Consider the following 19,035-nt stretch of genomic DNA (forward strand, 5'->3'; position numbering starts at 1 on the left):
GGTACAGAACCTTCAACATTCCTATCAAGCTGTCACAATGGGTACGGAACCTTCAACATTCCTATTAAACTGTCACAATGGGTACGGAAACTTCAACATTCCTATCAAGCTGTCGCAATGGGTACAGAACCTTCAACATTCCTATCAAGCTGTCACAATGGGTACGGAACCTTCAACATTCCTATTAAACTGTCACAATGGGTACGGAACCTTCAACATCCCTATTAAACTGTCACAATGGGTACGGAAACTTCAACATTCCTATCAAGCTGTCGCAATGGGTACGGAAACTTCAACATTCCTATTAAACTGTCACAATGGGTACGGAAACTTCAACATTCCTATCAAGCTGTCGCCTACTAAAACAGTGTATTTGGATTGTAAAAATGAAATGTACCCTATTGTTGTTGTTTAACAGTATGCAAAGTCAGAAGTATGATGTTGGAAATGGCAGGTGTTACAGACTATGCCATTCTCATGCATATGAGCATATGTTTTTTTTAAAGATATACAACAAATAACACTTTGGCATATTAGTTATGTTTATTGATAGGCCTATTATGCAATTGACTTGAATATGATATATTTACCAGTCCTGCGCAGGTGCTGAATGAGGCAATGGATCCTGCGTAATTGAGAACAGTTCCGCTGTAATAGCATCCTCTCTCTTCTGTGTTGGCAGCGGACGAAACTGGCATACTGCTCCGAGATGCCTTTTGTGCTTTCTGTCTCCTCTCCACCATGAATTTCTGGGACAGAAATCGAGTGTCTCTCTTCAGGATGAGGTGCAGGTCCCTGCCAAAAGCAGGAATTCTGAGTCTCAGCCCTGTGGAATCAGTCGTTTGCGGTCCTTGAGGTTCCCAATGGTATAGCTCTGGAGATTCGTACTCTTCCCAGTTTGAAATGGAACGAACCTCCCGAGAGCTGCTCCCGGCGCCGGCGTCAGTCTCTCGGCTAGTTGGTTTATCTGGAGCCCCGGCGCCGGCGTCAGTCTCTCGGCTATTTGGTTTATCAGGAGCCGGTGGACCTGTTTCTGGAAAAACCTCCGGGAAAATAATTTCGGACTCGGATTCCTGGAAGGGGTGTGGATCTGGAGAGTAAAAATAGGAAACGAGAGAAAGAAGACAGCAAATACCCTAGGATTAGTCGTTATAGTCTTTTTCAGAAAGGTCAACTGGAGCAAAGAAAATGTAGCCCATGGATGAGCCTGTCTGCTCCAATAAAATGACTGGGTGATGTCTCACCTGCCCATCACTATATTAGCTAACTCAGCGAATTATAACAGTGAGAAACATCGAGAATTGTTACCATGCCTTGTGAGTACCTGATGAACTAAATCAACGTTTAAACTGCATATTGAAGGTGTTTCACATATACCTGCAATGGCAAATGCTCCAAGAAAACATAACTGATGGAGGAGACTGAAGATGCGCTTTAGATGCATATTCAGTTATTGTTCAATTAACCTTTACAGCTATAGTGTCGTTAAAAAGTTGCTCTCCACGCACATTAGTCAAATTCTGTGTTGTCTATGCGCTGCCTGATACTTTTTCCCATCTCCCGGTAAATGCGCCTCTCTCCTCTCTCACATGAACGTGTTTCCAAATGAATGACTCCGTATCCTGTACTGTAAAAATCAAAAAGTCAGCATAGGAGAGAGAGAGATTTGTATAGAAGTGTATTTTGATGTATGGACAGCGCGCACTGAGCGGTAGAGAGCACACTCGAGCAGTCGATACTGCAAGCTCTAAATAGCCTACTCAACTGCACTAAGACCAGAGAAGAACATAACCACACGTGTTGAGTTGCTACCTCAATTTATTGGGGAGGAGGTGTGCAAAACAAAATACAACATGCAGGCTTCTTTTTACAGATTTAATTGGAGCATAATAAACTTCTGTCTGTCTACTATAGCTATATATTGGAGTTATTTTTGCTCAAATTGAATGAAAACATCTCATGTCAAAATGTTGTCACTTCGTTTTAAGTTTGAGTTTTCATTTAGCTTCTCACTGAACAAATGCTGGTTCTTTCCATTTAATTTGCTGGACACCTGTATATCTTTTGGATCATACAATAAAGGATAATTGCCAAGGTCTGCTGTGTTTGATTTTTACCATAGTCAAAACATATTTTCCAATTAATGATTTCCTACGTTTTTTTCCCTCATAGAATAGGTGTAATAAAAAGAGCTGTATAAATAGTAGCCTACTGGGCTGCAGTGATTCTTTTTGCATTCAGAGCTAAATCAAATCAAATGTATTTATATAGCCCTTCTTACATCAGCTGATATCTCAAAGTGCTGTACAGAAACCCAGCCTAAAACCCCAAACAGCAAGCAATGCAGGTGTAGAAGCACGGTGGCTAGGAAAAACTCCCTAGAAAGTTCAGAACATAGGAAGAAACCTAGAGAGGAACCAGGCTATGAGGGGTGGCCAGTCCTCTTCTGGCTGTGCCGGGTGGAGATTATAACAGAACATGGCCAAGATGTTTAAATATTCATAAAAGACCAACATGGTCAAATAATAGTAATCACAGTGAACAGGTCAGGGTTCCATAGCTGCAGGCAGAACAGTTGAAACTGGAGCAGCAGCACGGCCAGGTGGACTGGGGACAACAAGGAGTCATCACCAGGTAATCCTTGCATGCACTAACACCCTGGACCAGAGCTAGCACGCACTAACACCCTGGACCAGAGCTAAAACGCACTAACACCTTGGACCAGAGCTGAAACGCACTAACACCCTTGACCAGAGCTAGCACGCATTAACACCCTGGACCAGAACTAGCACGCATTAACACCCTGGACCAGAGCTAAAATGCACTAACACCCTGGACCAGAGCTAGCACGCATTAACACCCTGGACCAGAGCTAGCACGCATTAACACCCTGGACCAGAGCTAGCACGCATTAACAGCCTGGACCAGAGCTAGCACGCATTAACACCCTGGACCAGAACTAGCACGCATTAACACCCTGGACCAGAGCTAAAATGCACTAACACCCTGGACCAGAGCTAAAACGCACTATCACCCTGGACCAGAGCTAAAACGCACTAACACCCTGGACCAGAGCTAAAACGCACTAACACCCTGGACCAGAGCTAGCACGCATTAACACCCTGGACCAGAGCTAGCACGCATTAACACCCTGGACCAGAGCTAAAACACACAAACACCCTGGACCAAAGCTAAAACGCACTAACACCCTGGACCAGAACTAGCACGCACTAACACCCTGGTCCAGAGCTAGCATGCACTAACACCCTGGACCAGAGCTAGGGTCCCATCCAGGTGCTATAGAGTACCACAGTATTAGTTATAATACCCATAAAACCTAGCGGTCAAACAGAAATGGTTCCAATCATTTTTCCACCATTCATTTTTCCCATAGGGGATTCTAGAAACACTTAAAATAAGGGCTGTGTTTTGTGTAGGCTTACCCTGGCGTGACATTTTGATAACCGTGTAAATATATCTAGGACAAGAGGTGATGTTTATCAATATATTAGCCTGTATTTACCCTCCAAAAATGTAACGCTAATTAGCTGCTAGTGTGGCTATGAAACGCCATGATGATCTGGACGAGACGGCCGAATCGAAGCAAAGGCAAGAAACTCTGGATTAACTATCTAATGTTACCTAAATGTAGTAATGAATAAATTGGCAAAATGTCTTGTGTTGTGCAAGTTTTAAATTGACACAATACCTGTTAGCAAAGGTGTCAGTTAGAGATGATGTGCAGGAGCATGCTGGGATTTGTAGTCTTGCATGATGTCGACTTTGATGCTAATTAGCATTTTTGAATCTGAGAGTAAATAGAGGCAAATATATTGATAAGTCACTTTGTCCGAGAGAGATTTATATGGTTATCAAATCATCATGCCAGGGTAAGCCTACACGAATCACAGCCCTTAACAGGAAAAATGAATGGTAGAAAAACGATTGCAACCATTTCCCTGTTTGACCGCTAGGTTTTATGGGTATTATGACACCTCCACTGTGGGGCTATATCGGACTTTGTACTACCACAGTGAGATGACCTGATGCAAAATGATCTAATCCATTTTTCAACGAAGGAGGGTTTGAGTAATACTTGATAAGTCTGATTTCTCCTGTGCCAAAGCATACTGATATGATTTCATACGGAATTTGACTTCTGGCATATCAAATCTCAAGGGGTTAATGCAAAGTTGATTAAGATATTTTCAATATAGTCCTCTTACCACATGGCATATTACGGAATCATTTGACACATTTCAACACAAATGAAAACAAGAATAGCACAAGTAATCAAATTGGCAGCGACATGGGTATGTAATCAATTAGGGCATACTGAGTTCAAGCTTTGCCAGTCTTGCTGGCATGTTTGGTATTGATGGGCCAGGTTTAGTGATGTCACTCACTCAGTCAGTCAAGTGGTTCTCGTCTGGGCAGTGACATGTGCACTTTAAAAGGGGCAATCTGCAGTTGCTTTGTTCATTTTTGGACTTATAAATGAATGATATGCCCTATGAGCTTAGTTCAACTGTCGTACCCCATCAGAACCCCAAATATAAGCTTGTTTTTATTCCAATGTTTGTAAACAAAGTAAATGTAAACAAACACTATATAGCCTCAAAATATGGTTAAAACTATAATTTAGATATCATGGATGGTCAGTCCTTGCATCCATAGCTCTGTCTATGAATTTCAGAGTGGTTTCTCCAGCCTCATCCCTCAGCTGGGGCGGGGAAATGTTTTTTTCTTGTTTCAACTGCTGATTGCTGCTTTAAAGTGATAATTCAAAAATAATACTCATCACAGTTTTTTGTATGTACTGAAAGTGCTCCATCTTGAAAAATGTACTTCTGACATGCACAATTCTTTAGGATTGTATCAACAGTGAACTAATAAACGAAATGCTAAAATATGGTTCTTGAAGGGAACTATCCCTTGTTGTCTAAATACCATGTCAAACCATAGAGTATCAACCATACTCTGGTTACAAAGAGATTGCATATACTTGCAAGTTGCAACTACGTAATGACTGTAGTTGCAATGTGACTCCGTTACAGAACTCCAGGACATGACTCCATTACAGAACTCCATTACAGGACTCCATTACAGGACTCCATTACAGGACTCCAGGACATGACTCCATTACAGGACTCCAGGACATGACTCCATTACAGGACTCCAGGACATGACTCCATTACAGGACTCCAGGACATGACTCCATTACAGGACTCCAGAACATGACTCCATTACAGAACTCCAGAACATGACTCCATTACAGGACTCCAGGACATGACTCCATTACAGGACTCCAGAACATGACTCCATTACAGGACTCCTTTACAGGACTCCAGGACATGACTCCATTACAGGACTCCAGGACATGACTCCATTACAGGACTCCAGGACATGACTCCATTACAGAACTCCAGGACATGACTCCATTACAGAACTCCAGAACATGACTCCATTACAGGACTCCATTACAGGACTTCATTACAGAACTCCATTACAGAACTCCAGGACATGACTCCATTACAGGACTCCAGGACATGACTCCATTACAGGACTCCAGAACATGACTCCAGGACATGACTCCATTACAGAACTCCAGGACATGACTCCATTACAAGACTCCATTACAGGACTCCATTACAGAACTCCAGGACATGACTCCATTACAGAACTCCAGAACATGACTCCATTACAGGACTCCATTACAGGACTTCATTACAGAACTCCAGAACATGACTCCATTACAGAACTCCAGAACATGACTCCATTACAGAACTCCAGAACATGACTCCATTACAGGACTCCAGGACATGACTCCATTACAGGACTCCAGGACATGACTCCATTACAGGACTCCAGGACATGACTCCATTACAGGACTCCAGGACATGACTCCATTACAGGACTCCAGAACATGACTCCATTACAGAACTCCAGAACATGACTCCATTACAGGACTCCAGGACATGACTCCATTACAGGACTCCAGAACATGACTCCATTACAGGACTCCTTTACAGGACTCCAGAACATGACTCCATTACAGGACTCCAGGACATGACTCCATTACAGGACTCCAGGACATGACTCCATTACAGAACTCCAGGACATGACTCCATTACAGAACTCCAGAACATGACTCCATTACAGGACTCCATTACAGGACTCCAGGACATGACTCCATTACAGAACTCCAGGACATGACTCCATTACAGGACTCCAGGACATGACTCCATTACAGGACTCCAGAACATGACTCCAGGACATGACTCCATTACAGAACTCCAGAACATGACTCCATTACAGAACTCCAGAACATGACTCCATTACAGGACTCCAGAACATGACTCCATTACAGGACTCCAGAACATGACTCCATTACAGAACTCCAGGACATGACTCCATTACAGGACTCAGTAGTTCATTCCATGAAGAGTGTAGCACAAATTAGGTGATTTGTTTCATGTTTATAATCAAGAAATGAAGTTATTCTCCGGTTATTATGCACTAGTTTTAACTAATGTGAAATGACTTTGACTCACGGATATTCTTTAACTTTACAGATATGACGTGTTTCTTGCAGTCTTGTGTTGTGTATCCCTGTTGATGATATTCCTAGTGCAACAACGGAGCTGCAGGTCATGAATATCCCTGTGAGAGAACACCATTATATCATGTGTTATGATCTACACGGTTTACATAATAGCATTGTTCTGAGCAAACTGTGCAGTATTCATTTACTCTGTGTAATGGCTGCGAAGCAACCGAGGATTCTGAATACAGAGATGATACATCGTTGTCCAACATCTGACAGATGAAAGACATGTTTGAATTAAAGCGTTCATTACAGTGCAAATCCTTCTTATTAAAATGTGTTATTTCTGTAATCCATCAAGCATCGGAGTTGTACTGAATTAATCAAGATTTACTTCCATTTTGAGAAACTGTTGTACGAACAATCAGAGTCCTGATTCCACACCCAGTTTTAGATGCTGAGATCATAACAACTTTGAACTGTGGCTATACAAATAGCTCAGTCATCGAGGAGCAGCGGGCCAGCAAGGACTACAGTACGTTAATGCTATTTGGAAGCTATGACTATGTCCCAAATGGCACCCTATTACCTATTTAATGCACTACTTTTGACCAGGGTCCATAGAGCTCTGGTCAAAAGTAGTGTACTATATAGGAATAAAGGTGCCATTTGGGATGTTGTTTATGATTTCCAATGGATATAGAGCTTATTGTGTTGTGGATTCAAGCCTGTCCTCACGATAAAGTGCAATAAAACAAAGCACGGTGTCAGTCCTGTATACAATGTACGTAATCCAAATTTTGAGAATTTATTAAGAGAATGGACATTGTTTTATGGGAATGCGCATGTGAATATCCATCAATGGCTGGAACCAGTTCACATTTCTTTAATATCTAGGGTGGAAAGCTTTGACTAAAATAGTCACAGAATACAATTGAATTGAATATGACAATGACATTTACAATGAATCAGAGAGAGACATCAGAGTAGTCTCCAAGGTGCCATATAGTGTATGAAATGATAAAGCAACATTTCTTCTATCGGTGAAACATGATGTGATGCAGATTGTAGCAAGAGAATGTTTTTCAAGGACAAAAGCTTTCTCTCTCATAGAATGGCTACAAATCGAGGGCTAGCTTGTTCATGTTTCTCGTATTCAGGCTTCAAATTGTCCTTCTCCCCTCAACCCACTGAGCCAAATCTCCTCTGTTACACCGCTAATGGAGAGGAGAAAGTCTTAGTAAGGTCACTGGGAGAGAAAAACAAACAGACAAATTAGAGCCCTTTTTCTGATCCATTCAAGTCCCAAATGTAATATTGGGTTCGACCCCCCCCCAAACCCGAAACGGGCCCATTCCCCTTTCGCTATTTTGATCTCCATAGTGAAAGTTGAACAAAGTTCCCCCACCTGCCTCTCCCGTAGCTCCACGTTGCGTCCCAAAGGTCGCCTAGCAGTTAGAGAGGTGAGCCATTAACCAGAGGGTTGCCAGTTTGAATCCTGGGTCTGACAGGGGTGAAACATTTTTTGCGGGCAGTGAGATAGCAACCCGGAGGGTTGTTGGTATCAAATCTTAGATGCCATTGCCTCAAATCCTAGATGCCATTGCCTCAAATCCTAGATGCCATTGCCTCAAATCTTAGATGCCATTGCCTCAAATCTTAGATGCCATTGCCTCAAATCCTAGATGCCATTGCCTCAAATCCTAGATGCCATTGCCTCAAATCCTAGATGCCATTGCCTCAAATCTTAGATGCCATTGCCTCAAATCCTAGATGCCATTGCCTCAAATCTTAGATGCCATTGCCTCAAATCCTAGATGCCATTGCCTCATATTCTAGATGCCATTGCCTCAAGTGCCTTGAGGCAAGGCACTTAATTCCCCACAACAACAGCTCCCCTGGTGCCCAGTGTGGCAGCCCTCTGTCACTCTCCAAAAGCGGAAGTAACATTTTGATTGGACCTTGGGTGCAATTGACCAATAAAGTGATATTCATCTTACAACGGCACCCTATTCCCTTTACAGTACACTACGTTAGGGAATAAGAAAGTGGTGCACTATCAAGGGAATAGGATTCCATTTGGGATTCAGCCCCAGTAGAGGGCCTTAAAACACATTAGGAGTTCCTTTATCTACGCTGATCACAGACCTGGCCAAGCCACACTTGCCCCTGGCACAGAGGAGAGCTTTTCCATTAGACACTGCACTGGGACAGCTGACAGGCCTATGAGGTAGCTAATGTGATGCCTTAAACAGAGAGAAATAAATCAAATAGGCCAAGACTTTTTCCATTTTTTTTTTTTCTTTCTTTCTTTTTTTTTTCGAAGAGGGGATGGGTGGGAGAGAACAGCAATGTAATCTAAAAAGACTTGTAGGACAAATGAGCCAAGCTTTGTCGATGATACAGTGTATTGAATAATAGCAGCCAGGTCCATAGGAGCCATGTTACATTACGTGGGAGAGACGTGCGTGGTGGTGTTGTTCTGATGATGGCTGGAAGGGAGTGAGAGATTACAGCAGACGTTCGTGTATAGCTTGGAGGATGTATTTGCTAATGCATTTGTTTTTTATTACGCAGAGACAACACAGACATTGTCAGGGATAGTACACTCGTAGAAAAAAAGGGTTATTTGGAAGTTTTTATTTTTATTTTACCCTTATTTTACCAGGTAAGTTGACTGAGAATATATTCTCATTTACGGCAACAACCTCGGGAATAGTTACAGGGGAAGGAGAACCCTTTTTGGTTCCAGGTAGAACCCTTTTAAGTATCTGTTGCTACCTCGTAACTATGAATGAAGAATTGCATAAATTGAAGAAACTGAGAGATCTTCCGCCAGTCGAGGAAAATGTACCTCCAACTACGTCTGAATAGGACCACCAACAGAGAAAGATTAGCTATATCTAATATGCATTTTACAGTATCTCAGCCTACAGTAAATGTATATCTCTTGTGGGGCCGAAACAGTCACACTATATTTCATCAAGATAAAGACAACCCTCCTAGCTGCTCACTTTGGGAGATGACCATAGCAATTCCCTTATAAAAGATTGTTATGCTCGACACAAACGCATCCCTCGTGAATTTATTTTCATTCTTTAGCATTATTCATGTTGACATTTACAACTAGTTGTTGCTCGTTCCACCCAAGTATTTTATATTTCTAACTACCAGGCGACCTATCAAACCAAACCACTGGGGATCGGGTTAAATGCACAGGCAAGATTACAAGTTTGCATTGTTTATAACTCCTGGGAGGATTCCCAAACCGTTTTCCCCCCCTATGTTAATCCTCTTCATTACCATCATCTATTGTAAATGTACAGAATCAATGAATGAATTGTGCACTTGGAATATGAATCCGTGTACTTTTAACAAGCGGTGTTTAAAGGCAGACATTTGCCGAAGGACAAGAGTTAAAGGGAAGACAGAATTGTGTAATAGGCAGGAGGTGAGGCGGGATGCCAGTGTTCACTTCCTTTGAACGCAGAGCTCTCTTAAAACCCCTCTCTGTTCATGTGCTGCACTACTTTCCACATCCTTACCACCCTCCCCCTTGTTCCCTCATCCCTTCCTAGAGAGAGAAAGAGAGAAAGAGAGGGGGGGAGAGAGAGAGAGAGAGAGAGAGAGAGAGCGAGCGAGAGAGAAAGAAGGTAGGGATGAAATGACTCACAGCATCTTTGTTATCTCCTTCACATAGAGGAAACCTTCCTGGACATTGATTTAGTTTGTTATTGAAGCATCTTGACTCTATTCAAATCCCCAGCCCACATGGGCTTATTGTATAATACACTGCATATTCAGAATTTACACCATTTACAGTGTGTTACATAATCTTTTTGTAGTAAAGAAAACATGAAGAAATGTGTTCTACTTTACCTTAATGTTGTTATTACATTAGAGGTGTCATAATGATAGAGGGTTCACGTAAAGTGGTACAGGGAAATGTCCACTTGCATGTTTCCTATTTGTGCACGTTTGTGTGTGTTTTAAGACTAATTCTTGAATGCAAACTCTATACCGTTCATTTGGGCTTGCGTCTCAAATGGCAGCCTATTCCCCACACAGTGCTCTTCTTTTGACAAGAGCCCTTAGTTGTCAAGGCAACATTTTTTTTTTTTAAATCAGTTTGACAATATTAACCTTCGTCAGTATTGTGCAGCTCTTGGAAAATCTGTTTAGGGAGTTGTGTCAGTGACTAACGATCGTGATAATACTAGTCGATTACAGTCTTGGGAGGCCACGGAGCTGACAGACCTCATTCTATTATAATCAGGGGCTGATTCAAACCTGGAACAATCAATGACATTTATTCATCAATGTACTATCAGGCAGGGAAAACCTCCATGAGCTTTGGCCCTGGGAAGACCAGAATTGAATATCCCTTGTATTAAATCCTCTTGTCATTGCTACATCACCTTTAACGTGTGACTTAAGTCTCAGTTTTAAAAAAAACACATGCAGTGCTGAATCAGTCATAGGTTCACAGGGAAATACAATCTTGAAAGATGGTGGAACAGAATCATCCCAAAAAAAGGTTTTGAAACTCAACCGTGGATTATCTAGGCATTTTGGCCAAGCTCTTTCTTAATCAAAACACATTTTTCATAGAGGACGATAAGAGTTCATTGCATATTGCAGACGTGCATCCTGAGAGTGCCTCTCTGATTACAGGTCCATTTCCATTACACTAGATCAACTGTACTTTAATGACATACCTACAGTCCAGTACAGTCCAGTCCAGTATAGTATAGTCCAGTCTAGTCCAGTCCAGTCTAGTCTAGTCCAGTATAGTCCAGTCCAGAATAGTACAGTCCAGTATAGTCTAGTACAGTCTAGTCCAGTCCAGTCTAGTATAGTCCAGTATAGTCTAGTATAGTCTAGTCCAGTCCAGTCTAGTATAGTCCAGTCTAGTCCAGTCCAGTCTAGTCTAGTCCAGTATAGTCTAGTATAGTCTAGTCCAGTCCAGTCCAGTCTAGTATAGTCCAGTATAGTCCAGTCTAGTATAGTCCAGTATAGTCTAGTACAGTCTAGTCCAGTCCAGTCTAGTATAGTCCAGTATAGTCTAGTATAGTCTAGTCCAGTCCAGTCTAGTATAGTCCAGTATAGTCTAGTACAGTCTAGTCCAGTCCAGTCTAGTATAGTCCAGTATAGTCTAGTATAGTCTAGTCCAGTCCAGTCCAGTCTAGTATAGTCCAGTCTAGTCCAGTCCAGTCTAGTCTAGTCCAGTATAGTCCAGTCCAGAATAGTCCAGTCCAGTATAGTCCAGTCAAGTATAGCACAGTCCAGTATAGTCCAGTCCAGTCCAGTCTAGTCCAGTCTAGTATAGTCCAGTCCAGTATAGTCTGTCCAGTCCAGTATAGTCTAGTCCAGTCCAGTATAGTCCAGTCCAGTATAGTCCAGTCCAGTATAGTCTGTCCAGTCCAGTTCAGTATAGTCCAGTCCAGTATAGTCTAGTCCAGTCCAGTATAGTCCAGTCTAGTCCAGTCCAGTCCGTAGTCTAGTCCAGTATAGTCTAGTATAGTCTAGTCCGAGTCCAGTCCAGTCTAGTATAGTCCAGTATAGTCCAGTCTAGTATAGTCCAGTATAGTCTAGTCAGCCAGTCTAGTGCCAGTCCAGTCTAGTATAGTCCAGTATAGTCTAGTATAGTCTAGTCAAGTCCAGTCTAGTATAGTCCAGTATAGTTTAGTACAGTCTAGTCCAGTCCAGTCCAGTATAGTCCAGTATAGTCTAGTATAGTCTAGTCCAGTCCAGTCCAGTCTAGTATAGTCCAGTGCGTAGTCCAGTCCAGTCTAGTCTCAGTCCAGTATAGCAGTCCAGTCCAGTATAGTCCAGTCCAGTCTAGTCCAGTCTAGGCTAGTCTAGTCCAGTATAGTCCAGTATAGTCTAGTCCAGTCCAGTATAGTACTAGTCCAGTCCAGTATAGTCCAGTCCAGTATAGCCCAGTCCAGTATAGTCTAGTCCAGTCCAGTATAGTCCAGTCCAGTCCAGTCCAGTCCAGTATAGTCTGTCCAGTCCAGTATAGTCAGCCAGTATAGTCCAGTCCAGTATAGTCCAGTCCAGTCTAGTCGAGTCCAGTCTAGTCTAGTCAAGTCTAGTCTAGTCCAGTCTAGTACAGTCCAGTCTAGTATAGTCCAGTCCAGTATAGTCCAGTCCAGTCCAGTCCAGTATAGTCTAGTCCAGTCCAGTATAGTCCAGTCCAGTATAGTACTAGTCCAGTCTAGTCCAGTCCAGTCCAGTATAGTCCTAGTCCAGTCCAGTATAGTCCAGTCCAGTCCAGTATAGTACTAGTCCAGTCCAGTAGAGACCAGTCCAGTATAGTCCAGTCCAGTATAGTACAGTCCAGTATAGTCTAGTCCAGTCTAGTCTAGTCTAGTCTAGTACAGTCCAGTCTAGTATAGTCCAGTCCAGTATAGTCTAGTCCAGTCCAGTCCAGTATAGTTTAGTCCAGTCCAGTATAGTCCAGTCCAGTATAGTCTAGTCCAGTCTAGTCTAGTCTAGTCCAGTATAGTCCAGTACTCCAGTCCAGTATAGTCTAGTCCAGTCCAGTATAGTACAGTCCAGTGCAGTAGAGACCAGTCCAGTATTGTCTCAGTCCAGTATAGTCTGTCCAGTCCAGTATAGTCCAGTCCAGTCTAGTCCAGTCTAGGCTAGTCTAGTCCAGTATAGTCCAGTATAGTCTAGTCCAGCCCAGTATAGTACAGTCCAGTCCAGTATAGTACAGTCCAGTATAGTACAGTCCAGTCTAGTCCAGTCCGCAGTATAGCCTAGCCAGTCCAGTATACTCCAGTCCAGTATAGTCTGTCCAGTCCAGTATAGTACAGTCCAGTATAGTACAGTCCAGTATAGTCTAGTCCAGTCTAGTCTAGTCCAGTCTAGTCTAGTCTAGTACAGTCCAGTCTAGTATAGTCCAGTCTAGTATAGTCCAGTCCAGTATAGTCCAATCCAGTCTAGTGAGTCCAGTCTAGTCCAGTCCAGTATAGTCTGATTTCAGTATAGTACAGTCCAGTCTAGTCCAGTCCAGTCTAGTATAGCCTAGTCCAGTCCAGTACAGTCCAGTCCAGTCCAGTATAGTCCAGTCCAGTCCAGTATAGTCCAGTCCAGTATAGTCCAGTCCAGTATAGTCCAGTCCAGTATAGTCTAGTCCAGTCCAGTCCAGTCTAGTCTAGTACAGTCCAGTCTAGTATAGTCCAGTCCAGTGTAGTCCAGTCCGAGTCCAGTCCAGTATAGTCTAGTCCAGTCCAGTATAGTCCAGTCCAGTATAGTCTAGTCCAGTCTAGTCTAGTCTAGTCCAGTATAGTCCAGTATAGTCCAGTATAGTCTAGTCCAGTCCAGTATAGTACAGTCCAGTGCAGTAGAGTACCAGTCCAGTATTGTTCAGTCCAGTATAGTCTGTCCAGTCCAGTATAGTCCAGTCCAGTCTAGTCCAGTCTAGGCTAGTCTAGTCCAGTATAGTCTAGTCCAGTCTAGTCTAGTCCAGTCTAGTCTAGTCTAGTCCAGTCCAGTCTAGTACAGTCCAGTCTAGTATAGTCCAGTCCAGTCTAGTCCGACAGTCCAGTCTAGTATAGTCCAGTCCAGTCCAGTATAGTTGATTTCAGTATAGTACAGTCCAGTCTAGTCCAGTCCAGTCTAGTATAGCCTAGTCCAGTCCAGTATAGTCCAGTCCAGTCCAGTATAGTCTAGTCCAGTCCAGTATAGTCCAGTCCAGTATAGTCCAGTTCAGTATAGTACAGTCCAGTCCAGTATAGTCCAGTCCAGTATAGTCTAGTCCAGTCCAGTCCAGTATAGTACAGTCCAGTATAGTCCAGTCCGGTATAGTCCAGTCCAGTAGAGTAGAGTCCAGTAGAGTAGAGTCCAGTATAGTCTAGTCCAGTCTAGTCTAGTCCAGTATAGTACAGTCCAGTATAGTCTAGTCCAGTCTAGTCTAGTCTAGTCTAGTACAGTCCAGTCCAGTCTAGTATAGTCCAGTCCAGTATAGTACAGTCCAGTCCAGTATAGTCCAGTCCAGTATAGTCTAGTCCAGTACAGTCCAGTATAGTACAGTCCAGTATAGTCCAGTCCAGTATAGTCCAGTTCAGTATAGTACAGTCCAGTCTAGTCCAGTCCAGTCTAGTATAGTCCAGTCCAGTCCAGTCTAGTATATTCCAGTCCAGTCTAGTATATTCCAGTCTAGTATAGTCCAGTCCAGTATAGTACAGTCCAGTATAGTCTAGTCCAGTCCAGTATAGTACAGTCCAGTATATTCTAGTCCAGTCTAGTCTAGTCTAGTCTAGTACAGTCCAATCGAGTCCAGTCGATTATTGTCCAGTCCAGTATAGTCTAGTCCAGTCCAGTCTAGTATAGTCTAGTCCAGTCCAGTATAGTCCAGTACAGTCCAGTATAGTCCAGTCCAGTATTGTCTAGTCTAGTCTAGTCTAGTCCAGTATAGTCCAGTATAGTCAAGTCCAGTCCAGTATAGTACAGTCCAGTCCAGTAGAGTCCAGTCCAGTATAGTCCAGTCCAGTATAGTCTGTCCAGTCCAGTATAGTCCAGTCCAGTATAGTCTAGTCAAGTCTAGTCTAGTCAAGACTAGTCCAGTATAGTACAGTCCAGTCTAGTCCAGTATAGTACAGTCCAGTATAGTCCAGTCCAGTCTAGTCCAGTCCAGTATAGTCCAGTCCAGTATAGTCTGTCCAGTCCAGTCCAGTATAGTCCAGTCCAGTATAGTCCAGTCCAGTCTAGTCAGTCCAGTATAGTCCAGTCCAGTCTATTCTAGTCTAATCTAGTCCAGTATAGTCCAGTCCACTATAGTCTAGTCCAGTCCAGTATAGTCCAGTCCAGTATAGTACAGTCCAGTATAGTCCAGTCCAGTAAAGTCTAGTCCAGTATAGTACAGTCCAGTATAGTCCAGTATAGTCTATTCTAGTCTAGTCTAGTCTAGTCTAGTCAAGTCCAGTATAGTCCAGTCCAGTCCAGTTTAGTCTAGTCCAGTCCAGTATAGTACAGTCCAGTATAGTCTAGTCCAGTTCAGTCCAGTATAGTCTAGTCCAGTCCAGTCCAGTATAGTCCAGTACAGTATAGTCTGTCCATTCCAGTCCAGTATAGTCCAGTCCAGTAAAGTATAGTCTAGTCCAGTCCAGTATAGTCTAGTCCAGTCTATTCCAGTATAGTCCAGGCCAGTCTAGTCCAGTATAGTCCAGTCCAGTCTAGTCTAGTCTAGTCCAGTCCAGTCCAGTATAGTCTAGTCCAGTATAGTCCAGTCCAGTATAGTACAGTCCAGTATAGTCCAGTCCAGTATAGTCTAGTCCAGTCCAATAGAATCTAGTCCAGTCCAGTATAGTACAGTCCAGTTTAGTCCAGTCCAGTATAGTCTAGTCCAGTCCAGTATAGTCCAGATCAGTACAGTCCAGTCTAGTCCAGTCCAGTATAGTCTGTCCAGTATAGTATAGTCCAGTATAGTCTAGTCCAGTCCAGTCTAGGCCAGTATAGTACAGTCCAGTTTAGTCCAGTCCAGTATAGTCTAGTCCAGTCCAGTATAGTCCTGTCCAGTATAGTCCAGTCCAGTATAGTCCAGTCCAGTCTAGTCCAGTATAGTACAGTCCAGTTTAGTCCAGTCCAGTATAGTCTAGTCCAGTCCAGTATAGTCCAGTCCAGTATAGTCCAGTCCAGAATAGTCTAGTATAGTCCAGTATAGTCCAGTCCAGAATAGTCCAGTCTAGTCTAGTCTAGTCCAGTCCAGTCCAATATAGTCTGTCCAGTGCAGTATAGTCCAGTCCAGTGTAGTCTGTCCAGTCCAGTCCAGTCCAGTCCAGTATAGTACAGTCCAGTCTAGTCCAGTCCAGTATAGTACAGTCCATTATAGTCCAGTCCAGTCTAGTCCAGTCCAGTATAGTCCAGTCCAGTATAGTCCAGTCCAGTATAGTCTAGCCCAGTCCAGTATAGTCCAGTCCAGTCTAGTCCAGTCCAGTATAGTCGTCCAGTCCAGTATAGTCTAGTCCAGTCCAGTATAGTACAGTCCAGTATAGTCCAGTCCAGTATAGTCTAGTCCAGTCCAGTATAGTCCAGTCACAGTATAGTCCAGTCCAGTATAGTCCAGTCCAGTATAGTCTAGTCCAGTCCAATATAGTACAGTCCAGTATAGCCTAGTCCAGTCGAGTCTAGTCAAGTCTAGTACAGTCCAGTCTAGTCAAGTCCAGTCCAGTATAGTACAGTCCAGTCCAGTAGAGTCCAGTCCAGTATAGTCCAGTCCAGTATAGTCCAGTCCAGTATAGTCTAGTCCAGTATAGTCCAGTCCCGTATTGTCCAGTCCAGTATAGTCTAGTCCAGTATAGTCTAGTCCAGTCCAGTATAATCTAGTCCAGTCCAGTATAGTCCAGTCTAGTATAGTCTAGTCCAGTCCAGTATAGTCCAGTCCAGTATAGTCTAGTCCAGTATAGTCTAGTCCAGTCCAGTATATTCCAGTCCAGTATAGTCCAGTCCAGTATAGTCTAGTCCAGTATAGTCTAGTCCAGTATAGTCTAGTCCAGTATAGTCTAGTCCAGTCCAGTATAATCTAGTCCAGTCCAGTATAGTCCAGTCCAGTATAGTCTAGTCCAGTATAGTCTAGTCCAGTCCAGTATAGTCCAGTCCAGTATAGTCCAGTCCAGTATAGTCTAGTCCAGTATAGTCTAGTCCAGTCCAGTATAATCTAGTCCAGTCCAGTATAGTCCAGTCCAGTATAGTCTAGTCCAGTCCAGTATAATCTTGTCCAGTCCAGTATAGTCCAGTCCAGTATAGTCTAGTCCAGTCCAGTATAGTCCAGTCCAGTATAGTCTGTCCAGTATAGTCTGTCCAGTATAGTCCAGTCCAGTATAGTCTAGTCCAGTCCAGTACAGTCCAGTCCAGTATAGTCTGTCCAGTATAGTCCAGTCCAGTATAGTCCAGTCCAGTATAGTCTGTCCAGTATAGTCTGTCCAGTATAGTCCAGTCCAGTATAGTCTAGTCCAGTCCAGTACAGTCCAGTCCAGTAGAGTCCAGTCCAGTATAGTCCAGTCCAGTATAGTCCAGTCCAGTATAGTCTAGTCCAGTATAGTCCAGTCCCGTATTGTCCAGTCCAGTATAGTCTAGTCCAGTATAGTCTAGTCCAGTCCAGTATAATCTAGTCCAGTCCAGTATAGTCCAGTCTAGTATAGTCTAGTCCAGTCCAGTATAGTCCAGTCCAGTATAGTCTAGTCCAGTATAGTCTAGTCCAGTCCAGTATATTCCAGTCCAGTATAGTCCAGTCCAGTATAGTCTAGTCCAGTATAGTCTAGTCCAGTATAGTCTAGTCCAGTATAGTCTAGTCCAGTCCAGTATAATCTAGTCCAGTCCAGTATAGTCCAGTCCAGTATAGTCTAGTCCAGTATAGTCTAGTCCAGTCCAGTATAGTCCAGTCCAGTATAGTCCAGTCCAGTATAGTCTAGTCCAGTATAGTCTAGTCCAGTCCAGTATAATCTAGTCCAGTCCAGTATAGTCCAGTCCAGTATAGTCTAGTCCAGTCCAGTATAATCTTGTCCAGTCCAGTATAGTCCAGTCCAGTATAGTCTAGTCCAGTCCAGTATAGTCCAGTCCAGTATAGTCTGTCCAGTATAGTCTGTCCAGTATAGTCCAGTCCAGTATAGTCTAGTCCAGTCCAGTACAGTCCAGTCCAGTATAGTCTGTCCAGTATAGTCCAGTCCAGTATAGTCCAGTCCAGTATAGTCTGTCCAGTATAGTCAGTCGAGTATAGTCCAGTCCAGTATAGTCCAGTCCAGTCTAGTCAGTCCAGTATAGTCCAGTCCAGTATAGTCTAGTCCAGTCCAGTATAGTCCAGTCCAGTATAGTCTGTCCAGTATAGTCCAGTCCAGTATAGTCCAGTCCAGTCTAGTCAGTCCAGTATAGTCCAGTCCAGTCTAGCCAGTCTAGTCTTTGGATGGATACCACAGAAACCCTGCTGATCAATGCTCACCCTTAATGATCCCGTACGAGACGAGATGCATGGATCTGCCCACCCTAAACTAAACTGTGTCAGGTGAGGGGAACTGTGAACAGTCTCCAGCCCCTCATCGCTCTACCAAGTACATCCAGTACAGTAGAGACAAGGCTCCTCTCTATGCATTGTGTGATGGTGTTTTACCTACCGAAACTGGGTCATGCCATGGGTACCTTCAAAGGCCCAGGGGCCATCTGTGAAAGTCTGCGGGATGTTTTGGAAAAAGCCATTGAAAGCACGCCGGCACCAGGACTCGCTGGCCCCATCTGGTAAAGTCATTACAAGAGGCCTTTTGATGCTGCCGAATGTCTCCCAACTGGGAAAGACCACTGACTGGCTTTGGCAAAGTCTCTCTACCCGTTGAATGCCATTACAGCGTGGTTGGTTCTTCTGACAGTGGTTATAGATGTGGCTCTCTGTGTTCCAATATCTCAAGCATTTTCATAAGGGAGCTGATCGCAATAACATCTCAGGTGAAATACTGGTACATGTGATATAAAGGAAAAGTATATCAGGTTCT

General features: G+C 43.4%; 1 protein-coding gene across 1 annotated transcript in view; it reads right to left on the bottom strand.

Moving 5' to 3' along the window:
• Window positions 1-1,751, bottom strand: part of LOC106571837 (A disintegrin and metalloproteinase with thrombospondin motifs 19) — a 119,655-nt gene extending 117,904 nt beyond the window's left edge. Inside the window, exons 1-2 of the mRNA XM_014145308.3 lie at window positions 1,378-1,751; window positions 591-1,090 (exon numbers count right to left, since the gene is read on the bottom strand). Of these exons, the coding sequence (XP_014000783.1) occupies window positions 591-1,090; window positions 1,378-1,444 (567 nt within the window). The 5' untranslated portion in view covers window positions 1,445-1,751. The remainder of the gene's footprint in view (window positions 1-590; window positions 1,091-1,377) is intronic.
• Between the last annotated feature and the right edge of the window lie 17,284 nt (window positions 1,752-19,035).

This window comes from Salmo salar, chromosome 01 (assembly GCF_965601325.2).
Source record: "Salmo salar chromosome 01, fSalSal1, whole genome shotgun sequence".
Classification (NCBI taxonomy): Eukaryota; Metazoa; Chordata; class Actinopteri; order Salmoniformes; family Salmonidae; genus Salmo; species Salmo salar.